Source organism: Pelmatolapia mariae, linkage group LG10_11 (assembly GCF_036321145.2).
Source record: "Pelmatolapia mariae isolate MD_Pm_ZW linkage group LG10_11, Pm_UMD_F_2, whole genome shotgun sequence".
In the NCBI taxonomy this organism is placed as follows: domain Eukaryota; kingdom Metazoa; phylum Chordata; class Actinopteri; order Cichliformes; family Cichlidae; genus Pelmatolapia; species Pelmatolapia mariae.
In genome coordinates this window covers 1698825-1722446 of record NC_086236.1, presented here as the reverse complement: position 1 = coordinate 1722446, position 23622 = coordinate 1698825, and the positions used below count along the sequence as shown (strand labels likewise).

The following is a 23622-nucleotide window of genomic DNA, read 5'->3' as shown; positions in this document are numbered from 1 at the left end:
ACATCTGCTATTAGTTACAGCAACAGCCTAAACATCCATATTTCAATTTCTTTCCTTCAACCATCCAAAATCGGTCACGTTAAAGAAAATTACAGCCGAGAAGTTTTTAGAGGAACGTCACTCATAACCTCACATATGTTGGTGTTCTTCAGGTAGAACAGAACTCGATTGTCTTCTACTGTGGTGAAAGCAAACTGAGGGCGAATTTAAAGAAAACCAGAGAAACTGTGTTATATCAGACATTTTAACACTTTTCAGTACATTTGTTAAACGATTGGAATTTTCATATATTGTTTTACAACACCAGGACCATCAACTGGAGCAACTGGTGTCAGAGCTCTGACTGACGGTAGGTACACAGCTGTCCTCAGTAAATGTGTGTGATTAGAAACAAAGAAAAGCATCACAGTGTTTGTCACGTTCATGAAGTTCAGACTGCAGACACCAATGAGACGGTGACCTGAGTGAGACTGAACACAGACACCTGAGAGAGGAATAATACAGGGCAGATGAATCACTGACCAATAACAGACAATCAAACAGAGAAAACCAAAGGATAGAAACAATAATACAGAAAGTCACACGAGGAACTAAACAATAAATTTAGAAGCAAGCAGGGAAGCTTATGGCATCACATTAATGTCATAAATCACATATGAAATAATCTCTGGAAAATATTTTTCAGGCGTTCACGGAAACTCGCACAATTACATTTCTCTCACACAAATTGAAGAACCTGCACACACAGGACTAAACAGCATGACACGCTCAGAGAGGAGTTTGGTGAGCTCTGCAGGAGATTCATTCAGATCTTAAGCATGAATCCTGCAGCAGTTTGACCGTTTGCAGGGCGGAGCTCAAGAGAACGATGTGATTGGTCACTTTCTGGATTTTAGTTTGATTTAACAAATTTCTGTGATTTATGTTTTGAAATAAAAATTTGTTCTTGCATTTTGAAATAAAAGCAATGCAGCAAGACTCCAATCAGTCGCTGTCATTTTTCCCTCAGGACAAAAACACTTTGTGGATGAACACTGAGCCGAGCTGATCCACAGAGTGAGCAACATCGAACCGATTCTGGATGAGCTAAAAGGAAAAATCATCCAACAAGAGGCTTACAATAAAATCAGAACTCTGCAGACCTCTCAGGAGAAGATGAGGGAGCTCTACAGCGGCCCTCTGAAAGCTGGCGATGTCTCCAAAGAAGCTTTCTACCAAATCCTCAAGAAACATGAGAAGATGCTCATTGAGGGCCTCAGCGGAAACAGTACAAAGTAAAGCCAGGGTCTCCTTTATGATCACAGAGTAACTGAGCTGATGTTTGTAACTTACAGGTCTATCAAACCCGTGGCTGTCAGACTGCATCAACACTGCACATGTCCCCAGAATAGCTTCCTCACACAGGGTGCAGCCAACATCAGAGCACTACACAGAAGGGCCCGCTAACTGTGGAACTGCGGAGTGCTTCGGAGGCATCTACCAGCGACCCCCGCTCCCAGATCTCGCCCACAGTGGAAACAGAAGAGGGGTAAGCACGGAGGCATCAGGAGCAGGCTAGCGACTGATTTTGTTTTTACATTTTTGCACCTTCTACAGAGGCACCGTTGAGAGCATCCTCACCAGCTGCATCACTGTGTGGTCTGGCTCCTGCACTGGGTCCTGCCAGAAAAAGTTTCAATGAGTATTGAGAGCAGCAGAGAGGATCGTGGGTACTTCTCCTCCCTCCCTTCAGGACATCTACGCACCCACCTAGGCTCTCTGCATTACAGGTGACTCCACTCATCCGTCCAACAGCTTCTTCAGTTTGCTGCCATCAGGAAGGAGACTGAAGAGCCTCGGGGCCGCAGACTGAGAGACAGCTTCATCCATCAGTCAGGATGCTGATTTCACTCCCTGCTCTCGCACACACCAACTCCAGACCTGCATCCACCTCTGAACCCCCCAAACATACAAACTATGAACCTCCACCATCGCCCTTTCACTGACTGCCCCACCTCCACATGCACATGAACTCTTGCCCACAAACACTGTTGGACTCTGCTGTTTATGTAAGATTGTATTGTAATGTGTTGAACATAAGACTTTTATTTTATTTTCATCTTTAAGTTGTTCATTGTACACTGAGGGCTGTGGGAGCATTGCAACTTCATATTCCTGTCTATGACTGTACAGATGGTCTTTGACAATAAAGCTGACTTTGAACTGTGTATTCATCCTGTAGTTAATAAGTGTGTGTTGGAGGACTGTGATGTAAGTCTTATCTCCCAGTGTCCACCTCACCTTACAGTATGAAGCACCTGGAGACACCTGTTGTTGTGATTTGGACTTATATAAATAAAGTTGAACCAAATCCTCACATGTGTAAACTGTAATCACTCTGCTTTAGCTCTGCTCATTCATGTGTGTTACTTTAACAGAAGACAGGAAGTGTGCTGTACAGTTGGAGGGCCGATGTGGACCAAACCATTATTTATGAGGGTGGGGGTGGACGGGACCTTTGATTCTGAAACTGCCTGTTGGGAGGATAAAGATTTAACTCTGAACAGTCAGTGCTAAAAATCTGCGTGTGTGCGTGTGTGTGTGTGTGGGGGGCAAGCAAACGAGATGAAAGGTAAGTTGGTATGTTCCACCTGCGCTCTGACATCACACAGACCCTGAATAGTGAAATATGATACTGAGCAGTTTTCCCGCCTTCCTCGAACTACTGGCTGCTCTGAAACTCATAAAGAAACTAAGCTGCGGCTGAAACCAGCAGGAGTGAGTATTATTTAAATGCTTTTCCCTGAAAGTTACAAAATAAATGTATTAAAGTTGAGAATTTTACATTTATAAACTATTGTTGATCTTGTGGTTTGAACAAAGAAATGTGAGAGCAGATTATCGCCTGTTATAGTTTCTGTTTCCTGTAAGTGCGTGTCATTAGGACAACAGGACTCTGGAGCAAGGGCGTAGATTTGGTTTTGGCATTGGTGGGGACGGATGATTCAACCACGGAACGCTGCCCTGTTTCTTTTTTTTTTCCCTTTTTGTTTTTGCTTCTTAATAAAAAAAGAGGAGAAATATACTTGCCTACATATGCAATTCTACATGCTTTTAAACCATTTAAAAATCACAATTCATAGTTTTATATGTTAATTATATAATGTTAAATTACTATTAAACAAATGACTAAGTATTTTAGGCTTTAGTTTACTTCAGCTATATTCCATATAAATCAGGTATCATACAAAAATAAAAATAGCTTCAAATACAGTCATGACAATAAAAGAATATGACTTTAAGGACTTAACAACATTACTTCAGTTATAGTTCACCAACATCTCTTATACATTAGCACTAAGGGAACACTGAATGACCTCCATAAAACTACTCATCTAAGATTACCACAAAGTAAAAGATCTCTCAGCAAAATCATGCAACAATTTAGGCCCCGATCAAATCAGTGAGCTGGGATGTTTTATTCTAAACATGAACTACTGTTACAGCAACAGACATGGACTACTGGTGTCCCACACAACAACTCAATGTCCAGTATGTGAAGGAGCCAAACACATGCCTGCTCCTCTCATTAACTGAGATAAACTGCTGGCATATTTGTTTTACATCTATACTGTCCAGTCTCTGCTGGTGAACATGGCATACAGCAGCATTGTTTAATCTCATTTGAGTCATTGTTGACCTTAGCCATGTTTTTAGTCTTCTGAGAGCACTGAAGCTTCTTTCAGCCTCAGTACATGCGTTTTATCCTCAGATTAAAATTATTATTCTGTGCTTGATGTGCCTCACCTCTGGCCCTGGCTCTTCCCCTCTGACTGCACTAGGACATACTGCTACCTGATAAAATAACACATTGATTCGTGCCATATAAAAAGTGAGACATGTCAATTCACATTCTTTGTCAAATATACACTAATGAATCAATTTACATCAGCAGCCTAACAATAGCAACAACAATCATGATAATAAATACTAGTTAATCTATAGCACCAAATCATCAGTCAGTCACCTGTGACCTCACCTCTTCACCTCTGTCTGAGCTACAACATGGCAGAGCTGCTTCTGTCACCTGATCAATAACAGTGAGACATTCCACATACATGCAGTCACACATGTGCTTCAAATACAGTCATGAACCAACAAGTCATCATCCAATTTCACCTGTGATCTTGTATCACCATTACTCTCTGAGCTTTGTGTTGGTTCTTCTGTCACCTGACAAATAGGACATACATGACAATAAGAATAAAATGTGTAGCTGCTTCAGTGTTTCTGTCACTTTGTGCAGATCTTGACTCATCAGTAAGGTTTGTAGGGTGAGTGCATTTTTAAAACAATTTGTGCAAACTGCACTACAAGGTGGAATATTTGCAAAATCACGACTACCTCATGATATTTTGTCTCAAAAATGAACCCTATGAATATGTCAGTGTCATTAGGATGAAATTCTTGTGTCACCAGCATTTTAACGTTAAACATATAATTTTAACGTTAAACATATAATTTTAACAGCCTGTGTAAACTAATATCCTGGCTTACTCGAGGCTGCCGTTTTCTCTGACAGTTTCAATCAAAATTAGAAATGCTGCTCTGAGACTGAGATAACTAACAGTGCTGCCTGTTGTGCAGTTAGTTTCCAAAACACGTTATTCATGGTTACATACAATTTTAGACTGATGTGGGTCAAAGCCTAGCATAGTCTGTAACGTTATTATGACGGACACATTTTATGAGTGAACTTGACTTTAAGTGACTTACAGGTTTCTTTGAAAAATACTTTCTTATATCGAGGTTCTTCCTTTCTGCTGCCGTCCTTCTCTCCTCCTTGCAGGTCCAGTGCAGGCTTGCCGCTGCTAAAACTAAACAGAGCTCCCTGAAAGGCACAGCCAATCACATTGGCCATATTTGTCACATGAGGTAGAGAACGTAATTTAACTCTTTCTGCACCGCTGGGTGAATGAGACGTTGACAGATCGGGGTTTTTTTTCTTTCTATCGGGTTTGTTTTTCTTTACTCGAAGAGATCAAATTATTGGTGGGGACAATTCAATAATCGCTGGATATTGGTGGGGACATGTCCCTTCCGTCCATGCCAAATCGACGCCCTTGCTCTGGAGATTGAAACAGCTTCTGCAGCAGCTCTGTCCTCAGGCAGCATCTCCTCCCATCAGGAAGATGTTTGTTTCAGGGAAGCTTTATTTCAGCAGACCATGAACACACCACCTCTGCAAAAACCTGTATACAGTGTATGTATGTACCTGCTCCTTTGTGCAAGGAGGAACAGGATGAGCAGTGCCGGAGCTACAAAATGACCTGCAGCAGGTCAGTGGTGTGAACATCTGTGACCGAACAATCAGAAACAGTAGGTCTGTGCTCACGGCCCGACACCATGTAGACAGACAATACCAGAACTGAACGGTCCACCACTGGCACCCTGTTATTTTCACAGATGAGATGTGACAGACGGGGTCCTCCTGGTGAACAACACCTGCCCTCATGTAGAATAGAAAGGCTCACATTATTGGACAGGTTACAACGTGCTTGGAAACAGTGCAAACTAAACACTGAGTATAGAGTCTGTGTAAATGTTGTTGTTTGTGATTCTGATCTGCTGAGTCGATTTCTCACAGCTGGAAACAGAACACACAGATCACTCTGTGTTTACACAGAGCTCTCAGAGGGCGGGGCCTTTAAACTGTGTTTCAATAAATATTAAAACAAGGTTGAAAGTAGAAATGAAAACTTCTCAGATGAATGTGAGATGCAGTGAAAACTGCACAGTGTGCTTTCACCTCTCACAGTGTGTTGGGTTCATGGAGCTGGTGTAACAGAGCGTTTCTGTCTGTGTGTCAGATGTCAACGATTTCAGAGGAAGACTGGAAAACAGCTCTGTTCCAGATCGTCAAACAGCTCAATGAGCCACAGTACAAGACCATGATGCTTTTTCTATCGGAAATCCCCAAAAGTGTAAAGACCACTGAGTCCAGAGAAGAGATGCCCCAAGTAATCATCGAGCACTATGGAGTGGAAACATCTGTCCATAAAATCAATAAAATAATGGATCAAATACCTCGGAAGGACGCTGCAGTGCAGGACCGACTGCGCCCCTTTGTGGAAAGACTGAAGAAGAAACAGGAGGATGAGAGAAGAGGTGAGTTCATACTGTGACCTGATGTTTATGTGAAGCTTCTACAGATGGTCTGTGAGTGACAGCAGAAGCTTTAATGGTCAGTGCAAGTGATAATAAAGAGGTTTTTACAGATGTTTGATGTTTAGGTCTTTCTTTCCTTCTTCATGTTAAAATGAGAATCTAAGACTTTAATTATTCATGTTTATTCATTTTATTGTAATTCCACATTTCTTGAACAGTCAAAAAATGTTTTATGAAAGTGCCACATACACATCACATGTTCCCAGATTAAACCAGGGACCACTGGGAGGGTTTCATGTTTACTTTGTGGAGAAAACTGGTACTGTGTCTGAAAGTGTGTCCAAATTCACAGCTCTCATCGTGTTACTTAAAGCCGAGCTGCAGATAACAGCGAGACTGACAGACAGGCTACAAATATAGAGTTATCAGTTCCACTCTGAGGAAGCAACAAGAAAGTATAATTCCACAAACCAGGAGCAGATTTTAGAATTTAAGGAAGATGAAGCTGAGAAGGAGTGAGCACATGCAGACTACACACACACATAAAAGAGGGATAATAAAGAACTGGTGAACTCCGTCATAAAGAACAGCAAATGTAGGGAAATGTTTTCCTTTCAAAAATATTGAACTTTGATTATAATGAAAATGACACTAAATATACTTTGACATGCTCTGAAATCAGATATGCTAAGAAATAACTGGTACAACATTTATTCAGCTGACAAACCTTTAAATTAGATTCTGCAGGCAGCATGTAAGACCAGGATGTAAAACCTCACATTTGCTGGAGTTCCTTCAGGTAGAGCAGGAGTGGGTGGAACAAACAAAGGAGAGAACTTGAGTCTGTTTACCTGTGTTTTTGTTGTTGTTGTTGCTATAGTTACAGCTGATGAGAGCAGTTCATTTGTTTTTTGTTTTTACAGCACCGGGACCATCAACAGGAGCAACTGGTGTCAGAGCTCTGACTGACGGTAGGTACACAGCTGTCCTCAGTAAATGTGTTTGATTAGAAACAAAGAAAAGCATCACAGTGTTTGTCACGTTCATGAAGTTCAGACTGCAGACACCAATGAGACGGTGATCAGGTGAAAAATAAAGAAGTTTAATCAAAACTCCTGGGAGGCGAATAATACAGCACAAATGAATCACTGATCAATCACAGACAGTAATGACGATGGAAAAAGGAACAAAGGATAAAATCAGTAAAACACAGGCAGGCCACTCATATAATAATCCTCTGGTAATGAGTCTTACCAGAGGATTATTGTATGAGTGGCCTGCCTGTGTTTTATTTGATGTGTTTAACAGTTTTAACAGAAGATGGAAAATGTTTATATTTGTGCATCTATTTTACATCTTTGGCACCTTATGTTGGGCTTAAATTAATTAAAATTTATGTGGTAAATCACACACCAGCATGTTAGTGCTTACCTTTCTCTGGTCACAGAAAACAAGTTTCAGAAATTTCTACTCAACCAGGAAGTTACCAGACAGTTTTTCATGAGCCACTCATCTGTAATGACTGGCTCATGGTGTGTAATGAGGTGATGGACCTCAAGCATAAACTTTTTATGAAATTAACACAACTAAATAAGATCACCAAATTAAAATTATGAGAAATATCAGGCAGTAAACCAGAAGTCTTTCATTATCCATTGATAACTTTGTTGTCACACCCTCCCCTCAGTATAAGAGTCTTGTTGTCATCCTCGATAGCACTCTTTCCTTCATAGCACATATAAATAATATCACTCGGTCTTCCTATTTTCATCTTTGTAATAGTAACCGCCTTCGTCCTTCACTCACTCCGAACAGTACCGCCATACTTGTCAAAGCTCTTGTCACATCTTGTTTAGGTTATTGTAATTCTCTTCTCTATGGTCTATCTCATGTTGTGGAAAATTTAACAATAACCTGCAACTCACCCAGTGAGCTTGATTTGAAGTGGGTTTAATAAACACATTGCAATGTGGAGAGAGCATCCCAGTGAAACACCAGGACCATCTCTGAATTGTGGCCACCGCCCTTACATCTTATATACAGAGACACAGACAAAGAACATTCCACAAACTCTTACATGTTGGCCCCTCTCACGGGGGGGGGCTATACCTTCTCCCTCACAGAGAGAATTATGACCTTGTTTTCTGCTTGGCTATCACCTAAGGATTTACATCCCTGATAAGCAGAAGTCGTCCCACTATCTGTTTAACGTCTCCCATTACAAAGGCCTCACTGTGTTAACACTCCACATGCATGCAAACTGGTGACAGGAGTGCTCTTACTATAGTGAAGTGAGAAAGTGATATTACTATAACTAATGTGATATGATTAAATATGTGATTAATACATGAAAAAAGAAATCTGCCACTACACTCATAAATCTCTCCACAAATTGCAGTTAGTTCAGAATACAGCTGCTCGTATTATATGCAGAATTAGATCCACTGAACATATAACAGCTTCACAAGTAAGCCTGCAGAGCTTACTTGTGAAGATGGTGAATGGATGTTCAGCTCCTTCTAATAGGTGGCGCCACTCCACTAGGGCCAATTTTATAGTGAGCAACTCTCTGTCTCCTACATCATAGTTGTGTTCCGCTGACGAGAGCTGATGTGAAAAAAAAGGCCAATGGGTGTAACTTGGCCTTGGGTCTTGAATGCTGGGAGAGGACTGCTCCGATGCCAACGTCAGATGCGTCCACCTCCAGAATGAATGCCTTGGAGTGGTCTGGGTGACACAACAGCTGAGGAAGCTGAGGAAGCACTGCAGGTGCTTGCGTGATGTGGGTGTGGGCCATTCCAGAATCGTACGGATCTTGGCTGGATCAGTCTTCACCTGCCCCCCTGCGAGTACATAGCTTTGACATAAAGTCTGTTTTCCAGGAGGCGTTGGAGGACTGCTTGGACATGGACATGGTGTTCCTGGGGGGTCTTGGAGAAAATGAGTATGTCATCAAGATAAACAAAAACAAATTGGTTCAGGAAATCACGGAGCACGTCCTTGACCAGGTTCTGAAAGACAAACCCAAAAGGCATGACTAAATACTCGAAATGACCTAGTGGTGTATTGCAAGCTGTTTTCCACTCATCCCGCTCCCTAGTGCGGGCCAGATGGGAGGTGTTGCAGAGATCCAGTTTAGGTAATATGGTGGCTCTGTGGAGAGGTTGGTAAATGGCCTGTATTTGTATAGCGCTTTTACTTAGTCCCTAAGGACCCCAAAGCGCTTTACACTACGTTCAGTCATTCACCCATTCACACACTGCTAATGACAAGCTACGTTGTAGCCACAGCTGCCCTGGGGCAGACTGACAGAGGCAAGGCTGCCGGACACTGGCGCCACCAGGCCCTCTGACCACCATCAGTAGGCAACGGATGAAGTGTCTTGCCCAAGGACACAACGACCGAGACTGTCGGAGCTGGGGCTCGAACCAGCAACTTTCCGATTACAAGACGAACTGCCATCTCTTGAGCCACGATCGTTCAAAGGCTGAGCTGATAAGGGGTCATTTATATTTATTTTTAATGGTGATGCCATTTAAACCTCTAAAGTGAATGCATGGACGGAGTGATTTCTTCTTCTTTTCCACAATAAAGAAGCCAGCAACCACCGGGGAGGAGGATGGACAGATGATACCTGCAGCTAATGACTGTAGGTAATTTTAGATATATTTTTCCATGGTCTCCCTTTCGGGCCTGGAGATGTTGTATAACCAACTAGAAGGAAGCGGAGCACCAGGCAAGAGCTCGATAGCGCAGTCATAGGGTCTGTAAGGTGGCAATCACGATTCTTTGTGTTTACTGAAAACCTCTTTTAGGTCGTGATACTCAGGCTGAACGAGGGTAAGATCTAAAAAAGTCTGTGTCAGGAGCCTGATGCAAAATTCCAGCCACACACCCCGGACCATGACAGATAAGACAGATTTGATGGTCACTGGACCACAAAAAATTTCAGTACTTGTCCCAAAATTTCACCTTGAATATTGATGACTATGTCATAAATTGCAGGGTCAAGGTAAAGAACATGGGCATGTGGCTCAATGCGGTGCTCTCCTTTAAGTCTCATGTAAAAGAAACAGCAAGGACTGACTTTTATCATCTAAGGAGCGTTGCTACAATCAGACAAGTTTTATCACTGGACACTGCAGAGGTTCTTGTCCATGCGTTTGTGTCTTTGCGCATTGATTATTGTAACGCTCTTCTTTCTGGGTTCCCAAAGAAAAGTTTTAGAGGTTTACTAATGGTACAAAATGCAGCTGCTCGCATTTTAACCAAAACTGGGAATTTTGAGCACATAACCCCCAGTACTGAAATCTCTTCACTGGTTGCCTTGTAGGTTTGAGCAGATTTTAAGGTCTTGTTGCTCACCTACAAGGCTTTAAATTGTTTGGTGCCTTCATATCTTTCTAAACTTTTGCACCTCCATGTTCCATCCCGTGCTCTTTGATCTCAGGATACTGCCCTTCTAAAAGTTTCTAAAGCCAGAGTGTGTTTTTCTTTTCGTCCCATCTTTGTGGAACAACCTCCCTCAGGCAGGCATGCTCTGTGGAGGTCTTTAAAGCCGAGTCAAAGACCCACTGGTTCACCCGATTATCAGCGTTGGGCAAGTTACTTTGAAAAAGTAATTAATTATAGTTACTAGTTACTACTTCAAGTAACTGAGTTAGTAACTGAGTTACAAGATTCTAAAAGTAGTTAATTACTTGAAAAGTAACTATTGCATTACTTTAAAAAAAATGTTTAACCCTCTGGGGTCCAGGGTATAATTGGACATTTTAACCACTTTTGATGTTTCCTCTACATTTCACCTTTAAAAACTATTTACTTTGCCTTGTTTGGTGTCATCCTTTTCAGCACAACCTCACATGTCTGAATTCACAGTTATGTTTTCATATTTCATAACTTTAAATGCAAACAACAAAGTTATTTGCAGCCATTTACCTTTTGCCCTTTGTTATAACCATTTCAAAGTATTTACATAACAATCAGGTGTTCTGCATTAAATAAGATGCCACACAAATTATTTGTGCCACTTCAAAAATGTTGTCTACTATGGAGATACAGGAGAACATCACAGCCTGATACCTGCAGGTCTGACAGCAGCAGGTGTATCACTCCTGTTTCTACCTGGAGACAGCAGTCGCCTCATTGTTCTGACACACAACACAAAACTATCCACAACACTACACACTAACTACACAAGACAACACATTATCTACACACTCCAAACACGCTAAACGTCACAAATCTCTCACATCTCAAAACTCGCTCTCTCTTTTTCTGCTCTCTCTCTCTCTCTCTCTCCGCCACTCCTGAAACTTCCCCCTCTTCCTAAACAACCAAATGTCATGTTACCATATCATTTTTTGATCGACATGGTGCATTTTTCCACCAACACGAATGGGCTGTTTTTTGTTTTGTTTTTTAATTTTTTGCTCATAAGCAGAGAGTGCTTGCTGCGCTGTCCTTAGACAGTAAGAGTGATGAAACTATTGAGGAAAAACACGCGTATATATTGTTTATCACGACTCTGGTTTTACGTGGCCCATCAACACAATTTAAAAACTGGTATATATCACCTTGTTGCTTTATCATGTGATTGGCTTACCACGACTACTTTATTCTTCCTCAGTCAAACAGCAGCACTCATGCGATTGTTTTGCCCCCTGAGCTCCAGGTGTTGTGCTAGACAGTGATTACAGTTCGCGGGAGCGCGCAGCTGCTTAAAGCTGTAGTGTCCAGATTACTTACAGCTACTTCCGTGCAACTGATATAAGATGCGGTAAGCTGAACACAGCTTCAACCGTAGATTTGTTGAAAAATAGTAACACGACCGCATTTTCTTGTTAGTAACGTTAACGGCGTTGTAACAATAGAAATAGTAATTAGTTAGATTACTCGTTACTGAAAAAAATAACGCCGTTACTTGTAACGCCGTTATTCCCATCACTGCCGATTATACGTGTTTTATTACTCTTAATTTTTTTACTGATTCTTTTTGTGATTCGATTTTGTTTTATCAGTTTTTAAACTGTGTTGTTTTTTTCTGTATTGTTTTTATCGATTTATCTTTCTTTATCTCCAAATAGCACTTCCATTCTCTTTTCTCTTTCATCCGCCAATTCAGACTGGTTATATAGAGTTTTATAGTAGTCTAGAAATACATTTTGGATTTTCCGGGGGTCATAATTTATTTCTTTGTTAACTGGATCTCTGATTTCTGATTTTATATCAAGACCTAGATTTTTAAGTGTTATGATGGTCTGTCTCTCTTCCATTGTTAATCGCCTTTTTCTGGCAACACACTACTTTCTGTATTACAATACTGTTCAACTGATGCTCACGAGGGTATGGTATCACAGTGTGTTCCAACACTGCTTCTATGCAGACAGAGGAGGTTGTAAGTAATCCAGAAAAGTTGGAATACCTGTAGGAATTAGCAGCACCAGCTTTAAAGGCTTGATTGACCTCTATTGCTGCAGAACAGCTTTAAATCGTTAACCCGTGTTGTGTTCCCTGAAAAGACCTTTTTGTATAATTCTGAAATTTACATGATTTTTCAGTTTTGAGTAACCCTATCTTTTTTAAACCTCAGGCAGTTCACCACTTATCTTAGTAATATTTCAAGCTATTCATCGGACTTGAATGACTTGAATTGCAATAAATAACTGGGAAAATTGGGGTGTTCTAAAACTTTTGACCGTGTATACCCATAATATACTGACAAAACGATGTCAACCAAATATGTGCACCGTCATTTGGCATATAGCAAAAGGTTGTCATGTATTGAAACAAAATTAACAAAGTAATTAAAGCAATATTTTGCTGTAACGCTTCAGTGACTGTAAATTAGCTTAATGTGAAAATGAGATAGAAGTGTAAACATATGAACAATGTCAAGTTCATGTCCAGATGTGGGCTTTGTGGAAAACTGTGATCCAATTTCAATGGAAACAGAGTTTTTCCATGGTAACCGCTTAGTGGGAAAAACATGTTTGTTACAGTTTTCGGACATCCTGCTGAAGATGATGTTGTGAATACATGTGTGTGTGTATATATATGTATGTATGTATGTATATATACACACTGATATACTAAGGATGAAACATTTTGAAAGCAACAGTGTTTGTCCTTCGACACATTTACACTCAAAATCACCTCAGTCAGTCCGACTGGGTCTGACTAATATCACAGGTCCATTTATAAACTGACTGATCTGTTTCTCCATATTTTTATCTTCAGAGTCTGTCTCCTCAAGTTCAAGGAAAAGGAAGGTGGACAAGGTAAGGAGACATAATGAGAACAACCTGACAAAGTATTTACTTTATATCATAGTTTACATCCATCAGTGTCAGAATTAAATTAATGAAGCTTAATCAAAGCAACAGTTTATTAAGATGTTATTTAACACAGGTTCTTTGTACCACATAACTCCTGCAGTGCATCAAAATAATCCTGTGTTTAAATGTAAATGATCTTCTGTTCTCATTTTGTGCTGCTGGTTTCCTCAGACTGAATCAGCTGGATCAGTGATGCCCAAAAAGAAGAAGACAGAGAACAAAGTTTCATCCCTGAAATCAACTGGGGCCACCAAAACTACCAAGGTAGCTGCTATTTCCAGACTGTAGGCTTTAAAGTTCCTTTATTGATCAACTGTTATTCAAATCCTTAGTAGATTATAAGGGAACAGATGAATGAAGTGAGAAAACTAATTAAGTAACAAGTGAACAGATCAATACATTCAGGCAATACAATAAGCAAATTAATAAACCAAGGGGACCACTTAATGAACCATCGGATGAATAAAAATAAATAAATCTCTGGTAGTTCACATCCATCACTGGGAGGATAAACTGATGAAGCATTCATCACTTTGTGTTTAAGCACACTGTAAATGATCTTCTGTGTTACTGTTCTGGTTTCCTCAGGCTGCTGCACCAGAGAAGCCCAAAGAGAAGGAGAACAAACAGAAAGCTAAGAAAAAAGGTGAGTTCACACTGAAGTGTTATTTATGTCATGTTACCACTTCTTCAGATGATCTGTGAGCTTGAAGTGCGAACAGAAGCTTTTGGGGTCACAGGTGATAATAAAAAGATATTTTCCAGTTTAATGTGCAGTATTAGGTCAAACTTATCCCACTGTGGTCAGAAATCTATGTCCACTCTTCATGGGCAACAACATTCTGGCTCCCGTGTTGTGATTTCTCAAAGGTTTTTTTCTGATTTGCAGTACAGGCCTCTGTCTGAAGCATGTGAGTCAGAATACTGTAGCTCCTGTGAAAAATAGAGTCTCAAATCAGAAGGACTTCACTCCCTGCTATAATTCTCAAACATGCATCTTAAAGCAGATAACTCGTAAGCTGGAGAGGAAATGACCTTTCACTAATTTAGATGGCCTCTAATTTCCTGCTTCTTAATTCAGATCAAACTGAGGTTATTGTACTCGGCCCTGAAAATCTTAGAAATATGGTATCTAACCAGATTCTTACTCTGGATGGCATTACCTTGGCCTCCAGTAACACTGTGAGGAACCTTGGAGTCATTTTTGACCAGGATACAAATATGTAAGACTGCTTTCTTCCATTTGTGCAACATCTCTAAAGTTAGAAATATCCTGTCTCAGAGTGACGCTGAAAAACTAGTTTTCATTTTCTGTCTCTCTTTATTGAGACTAAGAATGCTGAAAGTTTTTAAAAAGCCATTAAAATGAGTTTCTGTTTCTTCCTTTTTAGGAAGCAGCTTGTAGAAGGTAACACTGTGAAACTCACTGACTCATGTTTGTTTCTGGTCTTACAGATGAGCTGAGGAGCCTGCAGCCTGATGAGGTAGCAGTTATGAAATCATTTCTTTAACATTAAGTAATAATGCACATTGCATTAGACAAAGTCTTACATAGTTTTATTTCTTTGTGGACATTAATGCTGTATAATAATAATAATAATAATAATAATAATAATAATAATAATACTAATAATAATATATCACTTGTAATAGTCAATGCTTTTCTGAAAGACTTGGTATTACCACCTGTTTATTTTCCTCACCTTCATATGTGAGTGAATTTGAAGATATGATTTGTATTTATATGTATGTTTCTCTGCATGTTGTATTTTTGTTCTCTTTATTTGTGTCCAGAGGAAATCCATCCATGATGTAAAGATCAGCGGTGACCTTGGAAACAAACCCATAGCTGGCAAAGTTCTGGCGAAATCTGTTCTGCGTACATCTAAACCCCCCAAAAAAGAGAAGATGTTTTTCTTTTACCTGGGGGTGGCTGATGAAACAGGCAGCATTAAAGTGGTGGTGTATGGAAGAGAGCGCTATCAGCGTTTCCAGGAGAAGAGCTGCTACCTGTTCAGAAATGTCATCATGGACGAAAATGTCATGAAAGTGACCAAAAAGAGCGGCATATCAAAGATGGCACCTATTGATGTTCCTGAGAATCTGGAGATGGAAGCTCAGAGACTCGGTTATTCCCAGACTCCAGTTTGCTCCATCAGACAGGCCATCGGATCAGAGGGGAAGACATCAGTGAGTGTTGAAGGAAAAGTAACGGAGGTAAGTGTGAACTGAATATGCTGCAGTGAAGCTGTGAGGGCGCTCCCACAGAACAGTCATGTTTAGCTTAGTGTCCTGCTGAAGGCTGTGCTGTGAAAAATGACTTTAACAGTCCCACAAAGATTTTTCTGTGTTAAATATTAAATATATTACAAACAGATATATTTGCTCAGTTTAACCTTTACAGACTATTTTGTATGTTCACAGTGGTCCAGGTCAGTTTTGACTCAGTGTTCATAGCAAATTTGAAGCTTCAGATCTATTTAGAATACAAAATAGTGCATCTGATAGATGATCAATCTTCAATTAATGTTTCAGAGAGCAGGCAGAGTCCATCTTTTAGGTTTTATAGGACACACTGGTCAGATTATCTCAGTGTTCCAGTATCACCCCTGAAGGAGTTGGAGATGATGGCTGAGGGAGTGGGAGGTCTGCACATATCTGCTTAGACTGCTGGCTCGGTGACTCTGGGGCTGAACAATGAAGCCATCACAGTGGCAACAATTAGAGTTCCTCTAACAGCAGCTTGAGGCTGACTATGTGATTCCAAAATTCACAGCAGAAATAAACATGCACAGGAGAGTTGTTGGTCTCTGAGTTGTTCTCATGTTGTGTTGTTGGTTTGTTCAGATTGGCACACTGAAGAAAAAACAGGGAGCAAAAAACAGGAAAGAGTTCCAACTTGAAGACGGCACAGGCTCCATCTGGATCACTTTGTGGGGCGAATACATCAAACAGCTCAGAGGAAAATCACCTGGAGACTCTGTCAGGGTGGTCAATGTAGAGACGAATCACTACGAAGGCTCAGTATCACTGAACTCAACAGATTTCACCAGAATTTCAAAGGTAATTTCTGATGCTGGCTTCAGTTTGAAATGTGTTTAATATTTGGTATTGATTCAAAGCAGAGACTGTCAGCTTTGACCTCCTACTGGAACATTTCCTCACTATTGCTGAGTCTCTGCTCTCTAGTTAATCCAGCCGTACCTGTACTAAGTGTCCCCACCAGGTGGTTCACTGTGAGGGTCTCCCTGTGGTCCGACAGACTGACCTCCACCATCTTGGACTTAATCTGTTATTAGACTCAATTGGCTTCTGTCGAAATGTAAAAGAACCCACCCACCACTTTAATCACACTCTAGATCTTGTTTTAACATATGGCATAGAAACTGAACATTTAACAGTGTTTCCTGAAAACCCTCTGCTGTCTGATCATTTCCTGATAACATTTACATTTACAATAATTGATTACACAGCAGTGGAGAGTAGACTTTATCAAAGTAGATGTCTTTCTGAAAGTGCTGTAACTAAGTTTAAGAATATAATCCACCCACTGTTATCATCTTCAATGCCCTGTACCAACACAGAGCAGAGCAGCTATCTGAACGCTACTCCAACAGAGGTCGATCATCTTGTTAATAATTTTACCTCCTCACTACGTACGACTCTGGATACTGTAGCTCCTGTGAAAACTAAGGCCTCAAATCAGAAGTACCTGACTCCGTGGTGTAATTCTCAAACACGTAGCCTAAAGCAGATAACTCGTAAGCTGGAGAGGAAATGGCGTGTCACAAATTTAGAGGATCATCATTTAGCCTGGAGAAATAGTTTGTTGCTTTATAAGAAAGCCCTCCACGAAGCCAGAACATCTTACTGTTCATCACTGAATGAAGAAAATAAGAACAACCCCAGGTTTCTCTTCAGCACTGTAGCCAGGCTGACAAAAAGTCAGAGCTCTACTGAGCCAACCATCCCTTTAACGTTAACTAGTAATGACTTCATGAACTTCTTCACAAATAAAATTCTTATCATTAGAGAAAAAATTACCAATAATCATCCCACAGATGTAATATTATCTACAGCTACTTTTAGTACCATTGATATTCATTTAGAATAGAATAGAATAGAATAGAATAGAATAGAATAGAATAGAATAGCCCTTTACTGTCATTGTACATGTACAACAAAACTGTGAGTACTCCACACCAATTATGCAGGAACAAAATATAAATAGTTGACAGCAGGAATAAACAGCAAACAGTAGAAATATATACAAAAATAACAGAAAGGCATAGATTACAGAACAAGTGTTTGGAAGCAGTGCAAAGAAAAGACTTGAATAGAGTCTGTCTGTGACTGTCTTGACTTATGAGGGTTGCTTAGACCAAGGTTCAGATTGGTGAGGTAAGTGGGCAGAGGTGGGGTTTGGGGGGGGAGAAACTGTTTCTGAGTCTGGAGGTTTCATACCTGATTGACCTGAGGCACCAACCAGAAGGCAGTGGGTCAAACAAGTGGTGGGCAGGATGTGAGGGGTCACCTGTGATGGCCCTGGTTTTCCTGAGACAGGAGGATCTGGCAATGGTCTCCAGTGGTCCCAGAGGGTTTTGGGCTGTTTTAATGACCCTCTGTGCAGCCTTCCTGTTCTCAGTCGTGGCCCCTGAGTACAAACAGCAGGCAGGAGGAGACCACGCTCTCCAATGAGGAGGGGAGAAGGTCAGCAGCAGCTCCTGGTCCAGGTTCTTCTTCCTCAGGACACGGAGGAGGTGCAGCTGCTGGGCCTTCTTTACCAGGGCAATGGTGGTGTGGGTCCAGGTGAGGGTGGTGGAGGTGGAGACAGATTCCACCCATTCTCCATTTATAATGAGAGGGGAGTGGACCTGTCTGTGCCTCCTGAAGTTCATTATGAGATGTTCAGCTTCAGGTTATTTTCTGAGCATCAGGAGGACAAGTTCTCTACCTCCACCCTTTACGCTGTCTCATCTCCATCAGAGATGAGCCCACCCACTTGCGAATTTGAAGAGTTTCAGTCAGGTTTCAGAGCTCATCACAGCACAGAAACAGCTTTAGAAAAAAAAAAAAACAACTTTATGTATAAAATAAAAAATCCACCCTGTGGTTTGTGATAACATTCTCAGATAAACTGACATCTCCTGGTTTGGCAGGAGATGAGTGACCATCAGCGTACAGACAGAAAAACTCTATGGCGTGCTGACAATATCTAATTACCTGCATCACTTCCCATGTATCCCTCATAATTAACAAATTTAATTATGATGAATTTCAGAAATCATCCTGTGAAAATATTCTCATTTGTGACTATTCTTGTTCAGGTATGAAAAATGTCTCGAAGGATACCGTATCTATGATAATTTTGAATTTGTCCTGTAGTGCCTTGCTGTGTGTCACTGATACACTTCATGAAACAGTAACCTTTTTCTACAAACATACTAGCAGAAACAATCTTGACATGATATTAGGAGTGCTTCTTCTTGAATTAAAAAAACAAACAAACTGTGTGTATTGGAGCAATCAGTTCCACAATGCAACCATCTGCTGTGTATCTTCCTCTAATTCCCAAACCCTTGCTGTTCCCGTCTATGGATGTAGCATTTATGTGTCTTATCTTTCTGTCCAGGAGAGGGTGGTCTCCAAACAGAACAGCAAACAGGAAAGTAAGAAAAAGGGTGAGTTTACATCAAGGTATTTTTTTATGTTCGGCTTGTAAAGATGGTCTGTAAGCTCTGAATGTGAAGCTTATGGTCAATGAAAATTATCATAGAAAATAAGAGTTTTTTCCATGTGTGTTCTGTTTATGTATGTACTCTGGCCAAAATACCCAGACAGAAATACCAATACAAATAACATTCTTGGACCTACTTTTACAAAGTGGCAACTGAACTATTTCAAAGTAGTACAGAGTCTGTTATTCCAAAATAAATCAAACAATTTCTATGTTCTTAAGTTGATGAACAATTTACCCCTGCAGTCTTTCCACAGAGTGGAAAAGACTGGATTTTAGTCCCTAAAATATGGGTAGATTTTGTCGCCCAGTCTCATATTATTTATTTATTTATATAGCACTTTTAATTACAACAGAGGTGTTGACCAAAGTGCTGTACAAACATACAAATTACACAATAAAATAACACATAATAAAATAGCAATATCAATTAACATCAATGCCAAATAGCTAATAACAAATAAATAGGTAAATAACTCTCATGCAGTATTAAAAGCCAGTGAGTAGAAATGTGTTTTAAGATAAGATTTAAAAAGGTTAAGGGTAGGAGCCTGTCTAATGGGGAGAGGCAAATCATTCCACAATTTAGGTGCCATGACCACAAATACACGATCACCTCTAAGAACCAGCCTTGACCTTGGTGTGGCCAAGAGCAAAAGATCACCCAATCTAAGAGCTTGGGGGCATATAAGGCTGCAGTAGGTCTGACAGATACCCTGGGGCCTGTCCATTCAGTGCTTTATAAATCACCAATAAGATTTTATAATTGATTCTAAAACGTACAGGGAGCCAGTGAAGAGAGGCAAGCACCGGGGAGATATGTTCATTTCTCTTCGTTCGTGTCAAAAGATGAGCAGCGGCATTCTGAACCAGCTGGAGCCTTGCAAGACAAGTCTGACTAATGCCTACATATAAAGAATTATAATAGTCCAGTTGGGATAGGATGAAAGCATGAATTGCCCGTTCTAGGTTTTTAAAAGACAAAAAAGATCTCACCTTGGATAAAAGCCTCAGTTTAAAGAAAGACCGCTGTACAACTAAACTAATCTGTTTCTCAAAGGTGAACTTATTGTCAAATATAACCCCCAAATTTTTAGCATGCGATTTGTGAAAAGGTTCTAAACTGTGCAAATTAAAATGTGAGGTTCTAGAATTGCAAGTTGGTCCAAAAACAATCACTTCGGTTTTATTTTTGTTGAAATTGAGGAAATTAGAGGCCATCCAGGCCTTGACTTCGCCGAGACACTGAAATAAAGGTTCTAGCGAGGCAGAACTGTTTCTCTTCAGCTGAAGAAAGATCTGTGTCGTCAGCATATGAGTGAAAACTAATATTATATTTCCTGAAAATAAGACCCAGAGGCAACATATAGATAGAGAGTAGAATTGGCCCCAGTACAGAACTCTGGGGAACACCACAGGTAAAGAGGGCTGTGGAAGAGATAAAATCTCTTGTCAGAAAGGTATGACCTGAACCACTCTAATGGAGTGCCTTTGATGCCGCAGTGCTCCAACTGAGAGATCAAGAAGCTGTGGTCAACAGTATCAAATGCAGCGGTCAAATCCAAAAGCAAAAGCACAGCTGAGTCACCTGAGTCAGTGACTAGTAAAAACCTTGTTAAACCTCGTTAAAAACCTTTAAAAGTGCAGTTTCAGTGCTATGAAAAGTTTTAAAACCAGACTGAAACCTCTCGAGAACATTGTGATTTGCTGAGTGTTGAAGGGAAGAGTTTCTTTAGCATCGTCGCTAAGCGACTGACAGAGTATCTTCTGAAAACTCTTACATCGATAACTCAGTCCAGAAAGGAGGGATCCCGAAGGTTCCAGGGTGTCTGGAGCACACGGGCGTGGTCACACAGCTCATTAGGGAAGCCAGGGAGAATAGAGGGGACCTGGCAGTACTATGGCTTGATCTCGCAAATGCCTACGGATCTATACCCCACAAGCTGGTAGAACAGGCATTGAACCGGTATTACATCCCAGAAAAGTTCAAGAATCTTATCCTGGATTACTACGCCGACTTCCACCTGAGAGTCTCTTCTGGAACAACAACTTCCGACTGGCAGAAGCTTGAGAAGGGGATCATCACTGGATGCACGATCTCGCCCATCCTTTTTGCTCTTGCTATGAACATGTTGGTCAAATCTGCAGAAGTCCAGCGTAGAGGGCTACTCACCAAGTCTGGAGTCAGACAGCCACCCATCAGAGCTTTCATGGACGACCTGACGGTGACAACTACATCTGTTCCAGGGTGCAGGTGGATACTGAAGGGTCTTGATGAGATGATTTCTTGGGCACGCATGAGGTTCAAGCCTACCAAGTCGAGGTCGCTTGTGCTGAAGAAAGGAAAGGTCACTGAGAAATATTTGTTTTCACTAGGCACCATCAAGATACCATGACTTACTGAGGCACCCGTGAAGAGCCTAGGTAAGGTATTTAACCGCAGCCTGAAAGATGCAGCCTCCATACAAGCGACCAAGGAAGACCTGGAGATCTGGCTCTCATCAGTGGATAAATCTGGCCTTCCTGGCAAGTTTAAAGCCTGGATTTATCAGCATGGAATTCTGCCCCGGATTTTATGGCCCCTCTTAGTCTATGAAGTTCCCATCTCAACAGTGGAAGGATTCGAGATGAGGATCAGCAGGTTTCTGCGCAGGTGGTTGGGACTGCCACAAAGCCTGAGTAGCATCGCTCTGTATGGTCATAACAACAAGCTGAAGCTCCCCTTTAGCAGCCTAAGCGAGGGGTTATGGTGAGCCGGTCCAGGGAGCTGCTCCAATATCGGGAGTCCAGTGACCCCCGGGTTGCCCTGGCTGGAATAGAGGTTAGGACCGGGAGGAAGTGGAGGGCTGCTGAGGCTGTAGACATTGCAGTATCAAGGCTGCAGCAAAGGGTGATAGTGGGTACAGTGGCTCAGGGAAGAGCGGGCTTGGGTAGCAGTAGAACACCGAACTACAACAAGGCACAGGGGAAAGAGAAGCGGTCGCTGATCCTTGAGGAGGTGCGAGCAGGAGTTGAGGAGAAGCGAACCAGCCAAATCGTGCCATTGAGGCAGCAGGGGGCTTGGACAAGATGGGAGCAAGCTGTAGAGCGTAAGGTCACATGGAATGAACTGTGGAAAGCAGAACCCCAGCGGATAAAATTCCTGATTAGGGCAGTATACGATGTGCTACCAAGTCCATCGAATCTCTTCACTTGGGGGAAGGTGGATACACCAGGCTGTCTTCTCTGTCAGAAGAGAGGAACCCTGGAGAACATTTTAAGTTGCTGCCCAAAAGCCCTGGCCCAAGGGCGATATCGATGGCGACACGACCAAGTCCTGAAGGCCGTAGCGGATTCGATCTGCAGCGGGATCAGTCATAATAAGAGCACCTGCCCAGTTAAGAACAAGGTAACCTTTATAAAAGCCGGAAAGAAGCTAGCAGTACCATTCCGAAACACCTCGCCTGGCCTGTTGGCAACGGCACACGATTGGGAGCTGGGAGTTGACCTGGCAAAGCAGTTAAAGTTCCCCGAAGTGGTAGCCAAGACAACTCTGAGGCCAGACATCGTTGTTACTTCAGTTGCCTCCAAGCAGGTAATCCTTCTAGAGCTTACTGTGCCTTGGGAAGACCGTATGGAGGAAGCCCATGAGAGGAAGAGGGCAAAGTATTCCGAGTTAGTGGAGGAGTGCCGGAGTAATGGCTGGCGGGCAAGATGCCAACCCATCGAAGTGGGTTGTCGAGGATTCGCGGGTCAATCCCTTTGCAGGGCATACAAAATGCTAGGCATCGTAGGGGCTAACCAGCGAAGAGCCATCAAGTTGGCCACCAACGCAGCAGAAGCGGTGTCGAGGTGGCTGTGGATCAAAAGAGGAGAGGAATGGCATGTAGGGTAGCGCTACCTGGACACAAGCTGGGGCTTGATCAACCCTGGCTGGGTCGCCTGGGAGAGGGGGTCTGATTGATGAAAGACCCGAAACCCCCAATGACCCCAGGTTACATCACCGATGATGTGTCCAGGGGCACCAGAGGGTGTATCATCAACTGACCATGTAGAAGAGATTGCAACTGAACAAATACAATCTTTTCTAAAAATTTTGACAGAAAGGGAAGCTGTGAAATAGGCCGGAAGTTTTCAAGAACAGAGGAATCGAGATTAGGTTTTTTAAGCACTGGCTGCACAACAGCATGTTTAAAACAGGCTGGAACAACACCTGATTTAAAACTGCTATTAAAAATCGCTAAAGTGTCAGAACTGACAACCTTAAAAATCCTTTTTTAAGAAATGTGTTGGAACAGCATCATTTGGACAGCATGATGTCTTTATGCCATTACAAAGTTCTTCCACCTGATCAAAACACACAGGCTCAAACTGATCAAAAACAGCAGAGCAGGTGAATTTTGCAAAAACGTCACGTGAAGG

At 41.6% G+C, this 23622-nt stretch overlaps 1 protein-coding gene across 1 annotated transcript in view; it reads left to right on the top strand.

The window, feature by feature from the left end:
* The first annotated feature begins 2704 nt into the window (after nt 1-2704).
* LOC134636708 (uncharacterized) overlaps nt 2705-23622 on the top strand; it is a 40254-nt gene continuing 19336 nt past the window's right edge. Inside the window, exons 1-10 of the mRNA XM_063486826.1 lie at nt 2705-2757; nt 5850-6147; nt 7071-7118; nt 13387-13427; nt 13656-13748; nt 14073-14130; nt 14940-14968; nt 15279-15701; nt 16332-16547; nt 19117-19165. Of these exons, the coding sequence (XP_063342896.1) occupies nt 5850-6147; nt 7071-7118; nt 13387-13427; nt 13656-13748; nt 14073-14130; nt 14940-14968; nt 15279-15701; nt 16332-16547; nt 19117-19165 (1255 nt within the window). The 5' untranslated portion in view covers nt 2705-2757. The remainder of the gene's footprint in view (nt 2758-5849; nt 6148-7070; nt 7119-13386; nt 13428-13655; nt 13749-14072; nt 14131-14939; nt 14969-15278; nt 15702-16331; nt 16548-19116; nt 19166-23622) is intronic.